Source organism: Mandrillus leucophaeus, unplaced genomic scaffold, assembly GCF_000951045.1.
Source record: "Mandrillus leucophaeus isolate KB7577 unplaced genomic scaffold, Mleu.le_1.0 Scaffold349, whole genome shotgun sequence".
Classification (NCBI taxonomy): domain Eukaryota; kingdom Metazoa; phylum Chordata; class Mammalia; order Primates; family Cercopithecidae; genus Mandrillus; species Mandrillus leucophaeus.
The window spans coordinates 1,932,662-1,942,053 of NW_012103687.1; the positions used below are offsets into that span (position 1 = coordinate 1,932,662).

At 50.5% G+C, this 9,392-nt stretch overlaps 1 protein-coding gene and 1 gene segment (V, D, J or C); both read right to left on the reverse strand.

The window, feature by feature from the left end:
- Positions 1 to 1,156: 1,156 nt before the first annotated feature.
- On the reverse strand, positions 1,157 to 1,745 carry LOC105546101. The segment is given in 2 exon segments: positions 1,157 to 1,539; positions 1,650 to 1,745. Coding segments are annotated over 2 exon segments (429 nt in total).
- A 4,482-nt stretch (positions 1,746 to 6,227) lies between these two features.
- LOC105546102 lies at positions 6,228 to 7,566 on the reverse strand. Its single transcript, XM_011989192.1, has 4 exons — positions 7,471 to 7,566; positions 6,980 to 7,347; positions 6,602 to 6,678; positions 6,228 to 6,504 (listed from the first exon to the last, which is right to left on the reverse strand). Exons 1-4 carry the CDS (start codon positions 7,514 to 7,516, stop codon positions 6,228 to 6,230), a joined length of 768 nt encoding a protein of 255 aa, XP_011844582.1. The 5' UTR covers positions 7,517 to 7,566.
- Positions 7,567 to 9,392: the final 1,826 nt, after the last annotated feature.

A 9,392-nucleotide genomic window follows, 5' to 3' on the forward strand; every position in this document is an offset into this window, starting at 1 on the left:
ATTCAGGAGAAAGAGTGGGATGGGGTGAGGGATAAAAGACTACACATTGGATGCAGTGTTCCCTGCTTGTGTGATGAGTGCACCAAAATCCCAGGAATCACCACTAAAAAAATTATTTATGTAGCAAAACACCATCTGTTCCCCAAAAATCTATTGAAATAAAAAATTTAAAAAACACTAAAAGCCTTAAAAGTCAAAATAAAATAATAAACATAAAAATGTAAAAAAGAAGAGAAACTCTCCCATTATAGAGAGAATCAGAGGCAAGAGATGAAGAGGCAGGAATCCAGACAAACCCTCACTGACTCCTATCACCTTAGATGAACATCACCCGTAGAGTTTGATTTGATGGACAACAAATTCAAACATTAAAATAAATAAGTAAATAAACAGAATCAGAAAAAATAGTCCTAGGACCCTCAAAGGTTGTAATGAGCCCTCTGCAGAATGGGATGCCATTCAGCAACAACAGGGAGAATCTCAAAAGAAGTGTGCAGAGTGAAAGAAGCTTGAACAAATGGGAAGATAGTGTTTGATAACACTAGTGAGTTTCAGAAAATGGAAACCATACAGTAGTGGCAAAGGCAGATTCCTGGCTGCCAAGGCGGGCATTCGGGAAGCGAAGGAGATAACAAAGTGTCCTGAAGAGCTGCTGTGGTTGATCACGGGTTGTATAGCTCAGTGGTGGTGATATTTTCAACGATCCAGAAAAATGTCAAAATGGGCCTAATTTAAGGCTATAAATTCAGCTGGTTTACTAGGTGTGCATTTTTCCTTCATAAAAGGAGTTTTGTTGAGAAAACCAATAGGCTCAGGAGAAAAGAAACACAGGGACTCACAATGAGGAGCAGGGAGAGGAAGACACAGCTCCAGAAACTCCTGGAATTGGAGGAAGGAGAACAATGAATACATGGGTTCCCCATCAGAGGTGGGTCTAAGACACAACTGGACCTGCCACCTGAGCCCAGGACTTCAGTGTAGAGCCCCTGTGTCCCAAATTAAGGGAGAGGGACATTCTCTTTCCTCGATTCCCTGTTTCTGATTCCGAGGACAGAAGGGGAGGAGGAGCCTCCACTCCCAGGCAGAGCTCTCGATGCCCCTGGTACCATGAAGGAAGCAGCAGCCACAGAAGCCACAGGCCAGGCCTGAACAGCAGCTACCGGGCAGTCACCCTCCTGGAAGAGGAGGAAGGGGGTTCTTGTCTCAGTTCCCTCTGGGCCTGGAGCACTGTGTGAGCACTCAGGCTGCTGTCATAGGACTGGCAGTAATAATCAGCCTCATCCTCAGACTGGAGTCCAGTGATGGCCAGGGAGGCTGAGGTACCAGACTTGGAGCCAGAGAATCGGTCAGAAATTCCTGAGGGTCGCTTATTATTGTCATAGATGAGGAGTTTGGGGGCCGTTCCTGGGAGCAGCTGGTACCAGTATACATTATAACCTCCAATGTTGGAGCTGCTCCCAGTGCAGGAGATGGTGACCTTCTGCCCGGGGGCCCCAGACACTGAGGGCGGCTGCGTCAGCACAGACTGGGCCCAGGACCCTGGAAGTGAGAGAGATACAGGAATCATAATTCTGCTTCTAGAAACAAGAGGAGAAACCAATCATTCATGGACTTCCCAGGGCCCCTTCCCTGGACCTGTATCCAGTCACCTGTGCAGTGAATGAGAAGGGTGAGGAGGAGAGGAGACCAGGCCATGCTGGAGACTGTCCCGAGTGCTGCCTCCTGTGCCCACAGCTGAAGCAGAGCTTCCCCAAATCTCTCCCTGCCCCTCTTCATACTCTGAGAGTGGGAGGGTCCATCCATGCAAATCAGACCCCCAGCTTTCTAATCCCACCCTGGGCCCTGGGTCAGGTCCCTATGCCTGAGGATGTCAGGGGGTGGCAGGGGTGGGGTTGTGTGCTCCCAGGGGGTGGGCAGGACACAGCTGTGAGCCCTGAGCAGAGGACACTAGACAGCTCAGGTGGCTGGTTCTGCTCTGATCATCCCACTCTTCTCAGGAATGGTCCCCAAGCGCCCCCTGGTGTCTAGACCAAGACAAACCATTGTAAGACAAGGTGACCAGAACCTCCAGAGACACCGCTGCCTCCCTGCTGTTCTGTCCACTGCCCCCTGTCAGGGCCAGGCCAGGAGGTGTCTTCTCCCTGTGATCTCAGGGCAGTTCTCCCACTTTACTGGGCTCCTCACAAGTGAATCTGTCTGTGGCGCTCTCACTGTTTATTATAGAGGACTCAGGTGGTGACTACACAATGTCCTCATAGGACAGGATCAAACCCAGACCAGGGACCAACTTTCATGGACTCACTTTCCCACGTGTGGGGACGCCGTGTCCTCTCATGTGGCTCCTCCCTGGTGGCCAGAGCTCTCCTTCCTCTGTGGATCCTGCAGGGCTGAGTAAAAGGGAAGCTCTTCCCTCTAGGGTGCCCAGGGCACATTCCCAGAGGGTTATTCTGGTCAATCTTCACTCTCTACTTCCCCAGAATTGCAGTCATAGTCATCTGGATCTTGTGATCGCGCTGAGCCGTGCCTCCCATAAAGGACAAGGCTGCCCATGACCCCCTCCCTGCCCAGGAATGCCCTTTCTGGTGGATGCCCCATCAGCTTTTAGGGTGAGGGCAGAGTGAGGAGCAGGTCCACAGCTACCTCTCCCAGGTCAGCCCCATCCTGGGGCCAGTATAATGTGGCCCATGTGATAAGAGGTAGGTCTCTGTCAAATAGTTACTGAGCACGTATCTTTTGCGGAGCATAGAGGCAGCACTGGAAATGCCATGTTGATCTAGACAGCCTAACGCCTACCTTGTGCAGCTAACCCTGATGAAAACACAGGCATAGGAGGAGCACAGGAGTCCTCAATTCCACCCCCTTAATCCCTGGGGCAGAGACCAGAGAAGTCCCTGCTGCACTCCAGGGTCTGAGAAGAGACCTCGACTAGGTGTGATCACAGGGGAAGAAGGAAGAAGGGAGTACAGGAGAATCAAGGGCATATGGGCATGACCTGAAGATTCCTGGGGTTCAGGGGAAGATGTAGGGAAGTCCACCAAGTAGATATGGATAAATAACATCAGAAAAATAACAGGATCTAGGAGAAGTGGGTTCCCAGGAAAGAGCAATTGTAATTGAGAAAGACACCGTGGCAGGGCAAGTCTTCAGAAATCCAAGAAGATGCACTTTTGTTCCCCAAGTCCAGGAGCTTGTTCACTGGATGGGCCTGATCTGCTGGGGCCACTGGAGAGGAAGGCAGGGAGGAGCCACATGTCAGTAGGAGAGTCATGGAGAAGGGGAGAACATGGGCAGAAAAAGAGGAGACTCCACGTTGGGAAAGCCTGGAAGGGAGGGGTGCGATGGGAATGTCCACATGTACAGATATATTTCTGGATATTTCATATAAATGGGATCATGTTAATTTTCAGATTGCTGTGAGAGAAGAAGACAAATTCCAACTATCTTGCTATTTTTCTAAAAGACAGTGCATCTTCAGCCAAGAAAATTTCCTTCACAGGTGCTCTCCTGTGGACTATAAGCACTGTGTTTTTAAAAGGCTTCTTTACATTTCTTTTACCATCATACTGCTTTTTTTTTTCAGAAATATATATATATACCAATTAAAATTGTTGACATAGGTTAATACTACATTCTTGTGAAAGTTATGCACTTAACTTTTTGAAACATATACTCTGGACCTTTCAGAGGTTATTCGTTGAGAACACCAAGAACATTCACTACCTAATGTATTCACGCTGTTTTTTCTGAGGAGTAAAATCTTGAAGCTCTGGAATTAATTTTCTTAGATCTTGGAGTAACTCCTAAGAGGTAGTGAAACTTTTCTTGCTAACCCTCTATTTATTTAAGAACCCTCCCATCTCTCTTTTTTGTGACAATGGGCTGTAGATACATGGTTGGCATCATTAGCTGCTGAGTGGGAATGAGCCATGACAGGGAATGAGAACAGAAGTGTGAATATAGAATTTTGGAAATCAAATAGCTCTAGACCTGAGAAAATAACATGAAATGACTTAATAGAGACAGCACTTTCTAGAAGGACACTGAGAAGGAGAATCTAAGGTTTGTGTAAACTAGGAGAGTTCAGTTATGGCTTTAATAGTTGGCTTTGTGCCCTGAAGGGGCAGGGTCACCGCAGAGTCAAAGCCAGGTTGCTGCTGATCCCAGACCCTGGGACCAGGACTGAGGGAAGACTCTCAGCAGTGACATGGTTGACCTGGTGGAGCAGCGCCTTGAGATAAGAGCAGAAGGAGGCTCCCTGTGCAGTGTGTGGACAGAGAGGGACGTGCAGGTGCTGTCCCTTGAGTCTGGTCCTCACTTGAAAGAGGGGCAGATGGAGGACAGGTGCTGAGGTGATGGTGATCAGTGGCTTCTAGTGTGGCTTCTTGAACTTCTTTCCCTTTCTTTTTTCTCCTCTGAGCTTAGGAGGCCAACATGAGGGTGTTTATCTGCTTCTTGTCTCTCCTGAGACTGCCTGATTCTCCTATCAATGCCTCCTTGATGAGTATGGATGTGTCTTGGCCCGGAATTGATCTGTGAAAAGAATATCAGAAAGGTCAGAGAGCCCAAGATGGAGATTTGTGGGTCAGAGACTCTCTTGCTTATGTCTCTGCCCAGCTGTCAGTTTTCACAAGACAACACCCATCACGAACTGAAGATGAGGGTGGAGGGTGCAGTGATTCACACAGTGTGGCTACTTAGGCAGAGATCCTGGTCTTTTTCCTTTTTCTGTCATGTCTGGACCCCCGATCTCCCAGCCATGAGTTCAGCATGTAAGTGTCCCCAGCTGCAATGTTAGGGACAGGCAGTGTGTGGCCCAAACCCGTAAGATAAGCTGCCTGGTCGCCATGAAGCTGTCATGGGAGATGGCATGAATGATTTAGTCCGGTTGTCTTGAAGGCTGAGATTCCTCACCAGTGGGTCAGGGAGGGCAGATCTTTCTCATTCTGGAACTTTTTTTAAGTGAGGATGTCATATGTAAAACTGGAGAGTCATTTTTTTCCAAATAGGAATTCAGTCAGGGGACAGGAGAAGTTATGGAGAACTAACATCTTACATATCTCAGAGATAAGTTTTCCTCTTCCTGTTGCCATGTGGAGAGGAGAAAGGCCTGTGATGACTTTAAACAAGTCTGGGGAGCTGTTGTCTAAGTTTCCATCGTGACAATGAGCTCCAGTCTTCCTGCAGCCCCCTTGCCCTTGAAGGACCCCCCAGCAGTGTGATCACTGCGCCCCACTCAGGTCCTAAGGCCCGCCTTGCACTCTCCCCTCCCCCAGGCTTCAGTCCCTCCTCCCCAGACACCAGTGCTGAATCTGACCACTCTCTCCCGGTGACCAGAGCTGTTCCCACGGCCTTCACACTCCCTACCTCCTTGTCCATCTTCTCTGAAGCATCTGGAGTTTTCCTCACAAACTTACCTCAGATTCTGTGTCCTCCTTGTCCAACCCTGTAATGGCTCCTCTACCCTCCCCCACCCAAGCTCTATTCTCCTCACTGTGTGATGCCACCTTATCACTTCAATATTTTAACTTGATTCTCTTTTCCACAAGTCGGTGTCAGCTAGAATATTCTAGGCTTATCTATCAGCTTTCATCCATTTTGGTGTCAGGACTGGGCTCTGCCATGAGGGCATAAGTCTTAAATGTCAGAGTCTGGGAGCTTCAGTACAATCAAATTCCCTTGAAAGCTCCCAGTTCTTTTGGCCTGAGAGTGAGGCTCAGTCTCCCCTCAATGCACGAGTGGGCAAGAATCCTCTAAGAATTCTTATCTGAGGTAAGGAACCTCTTCAAAGGCTGTATTTTATCCTATTCTTACCCAAACTGGAACACAAGAAAAAATGAGTAGATGGCTCCGGAATCTGGCCCACCATCTGAGCTTCAGTTTATGCCACCCCTCCTCACTTTAGTAAGAGGGTCCTCATTTTTTTTTGGGGGGGTGGGGTCTCGCACTGTTGCCCAGGCTGGAGTGCAGTGGCGCGATCTCTGCCTTCCATGTTCACGCCATTCTCCTGCCTCAGCTTCCCGAGTAGCTGGAACTACAGGCGCCCGCCACCATGCCCAGCTAATTTTTTGTATTTTTAGTGGAGGTGGGGTTCCACCGTGTTAGCCGGGATGGTCTTGATCTCTTGACCTTGTGATCCGACTGCCTAGGCCTCCCAAAGGGCTGGGATTACACAAGTGAGCCACCGCGCCCGGTAGGTCCTGACTATTTTGTGGTCTCAGACACCTCCATCACCTCCCACCATCATCTGGGAAGAATGCCTCGCTCTGCTGCCTAGTATAATGCCTGGGCCTCTCCTTGCCCTCTGTGGCTGCCTCCTCTTTATTTCTGTGGAAGGAGGAAGCCAGGGGGTGGCTGGGAGAGAGGAGAGAGAGGGGAGCCTTGGGTAGGCTTCTGATTTCTAACTCTTTCTTCTCCTCATTGGGGCATGGAGAGGTGATGAGCAGTTTGCAAGGGGTGGGGTTGGTGCCCTCTAACCCTGTCCTGGGCACATAGAAATAAATGTTTCTACAGATTCAGAGACAGCGCTTACAGAGTTTGGAAACAATGCCTGCGATGGAGGCCCTGGGCTGAGCAAGGTTTTCAGGTAGCCTTGAGCCCTCACCTGGCCATAGCTATAGTGAGGAGAGCGATGAGAGGAGGAGTCCAGGTCTTGGGGAGCAACTCTGCTCCCTCAGGCCTCTAGTGAAGCGAAAGGCTCACACCTCCTCACCCCCTCCCCACACCATGGGCAGGCACAGAAGGGTCTGTGAAGACACATGTGGACCTGCCACCTAGGCCCAGGATTTCAGTACAGAGACCCTGTGCCTCAAACTGCGGGAGCCGGATATTCTGTTTCCTGGAGTCCCTGTTCCTGACTCTGAGGACAAAGGTCGGGGAGTTTCCACTCCTAGGCAGGGCCCTGGCTGCCCCTAGGCCCATGGGGGAAGCTACAGCAGCAGAAGCTACAGGTCAGGCATGAGCAGCAGCTGCAGGCACTCACCCTCCTGGCAGAGGAGGAAGGGGGTTCTTGTCTCAGATTCCCCCGGGCCTGGAGCACCGTGTGAGCACTCAGGCTGCTGTCATAGGACTGGCAGTAATAATCAGCCTCATCCTCAGTCTGGAGCCCAGTGATGGTCAGGGAGGCTGAGGTACCAGACTTGGAGCCAGAGAATCGGTCAGAAACCCCTGAGGGTCGCTTATTATTGTCATAGATGAGCAGTTTGGGGGCCGTTCCTGGGACCTGCTGGTACCAGTATACATCATAACCTCCAATGTTGGAGCTGCTCCCAGTGCACGAGATGGTGACCCTCTGTCCGGGGTCCCCAGACACTGAGGGCGGCTGCGTCAGCACAGACTGGGCCCAGGACCCTGGAAGTGGAAGAGACACAGGCATCATGATTCTGCTTCTAGAGATAAGAAGAGAAAACAGTCCATGAAATCAGTCATTCATGGACTTCCCAGGGCCCCTCCCCTGGACCTGTATCCAGTCACCTGTGCAGTGAATGAGAAGGGTGAGGAGGAGAGGAGACCAGGCCATGCTGGAGACTGTCCCGAGTGCTGCCTCCTGTGCCCACAGCTGAAGCAGAGCTTCCCCAAATCTCTCCCTGCCCCTCTTCATACTCTGAGAGTGGGAGGGTCCATCCATGCAAATCAGACCCCCAGCTTTCTAATCCCACCCTGGGCCCTGGGTCAGGTCCCTATGCCTGAGGATGTCAGCGGGTGGCAGGGGCAGGGCTGTGTGGTTCCAGTGGGTGAGGAGGATGCAGCTGTGAGCCCTGAGCAGAGGACACCAGGCAGGGCAGGTGGCTGGTTCTGCTCTGATCACCCCCAGTCTTCTCAGGAATGGTCCCCAAGCGCCCCCTGGTGTCCAGACCAAGACAAACCGTTGTATGATAAGGTGACCAGAGCCTCCAGAGACACTGCTGCCTCCCGGCTGTTCTGTCCAATGCCCCGGCTCAGGGCCAGGCCAGGTGGTGCTTTTGCCTTCTCCCTGTGACCTCAGGGCAGTTCTCCCACTTTACTGGGCTCCTCACGAGTGAAACTGTCTGCGGCGCTCTCACTGTTTATTATAGAGGACTCAGGTGGTGACTACACAATGTCCTCATAGGACAGAATCAAACCCAGAGCAAGGATCGACTTTCATGGGTCACTTTCCCACATGTGGGAACACCGGGTCCTCTCATCTCATGTGGCTCCTCCCTGGCGTCCAGAGCTCTCCTTCTTCTGTGGATCCTGCAGCACTGAGTAGAAGGGAAGCTCTTCCCTCTAGGATGCCCAGGGCACATTCCCAGAGGGTTATTCTGGTTCTTCACTCTTTACTTCCCCAGAATTGCAGTCATAGTCATCTGGATCTTGTGACCGCACTGAGCCATGCCTCACATGCAGAACAAGGCTGCCCATGACCCCTTCCCTGCCCAGGAATGCTCTTCCTGGTGGATGCCCCATGAGCTCTTCGGTGAGGGCACCGTGAGGAGCAGGTCCACAGCTACCTCTCCCAGGTCAGCCCCATCCTGGGACTGATGTGATAAGAGGTAGGTTTCTGTCAAATAGTTACTGAGCACGTATCTTTTGCGGAGCATAGAGCGCAGGGTTGGATTTGCCATGTTGATCTAGACAGCCTAATCCCTACCTTGTGCAGCTGCCCTGATGAAAACACAGGCATAGGAGGGGCACAGAAGTCCTCTCTTCCACTCCCTTAATCTCTGGGGCAGAGATCAGAGAAGTCCCTGCTGCACTCCAGGGTCCGAGAAGAGATCTTGACTAGATGTGATCACAGGGGAAGAAGGAAGAAGGGAGTACAGGAAAACAAAGGGAATGTGGGCATGACCTGAAGATTTCCGGGGTTCAGGTGAAGATGTAGGGACATCCACCAAGTAGATACAGATGAATAACATTAGATAAATAACAGGATCTAGGAGAAGTGGGTTCTCAAGAAGGAGTGACTGTGATTGAGAAAGACACCCTGGCAGGGCAAGTCTTCAGAAATCCAAGAAGATGCACTTTTGTTCCCCAAGTCCAGGAACTTGTTCACTGGTTGGCCCTGATCTGCTGGGGTCACTGGAGAGGAAGACAGGGAAGAGCCACGTGTCAGCAGAAGAGAGGTGGAGAGGGGGAGAACATGGGCAGAAAAAGAGGAGATTCCACCTTAGGAGAGCCTGGATGGGAGATGTCTGATGGGAATGTCCACATGTAGGGGTATATTTCTAGATATTTCATATAAATGGGATGATGTTAATTTTTAGAGCGTTGTGAGAGAAGAAGACAAATTCCAACTATCTTGCTATTTTCTAAAAGACAGTGCATCTTCAGCAAAATAAAAATTTGCTTCACAGGTGCTATCCTGGGGGACTATAAGCACTGTGGTTTTAAAAGGCTTTTTACATTTCTTTTACCATCATACTGCTTTTTTTTTT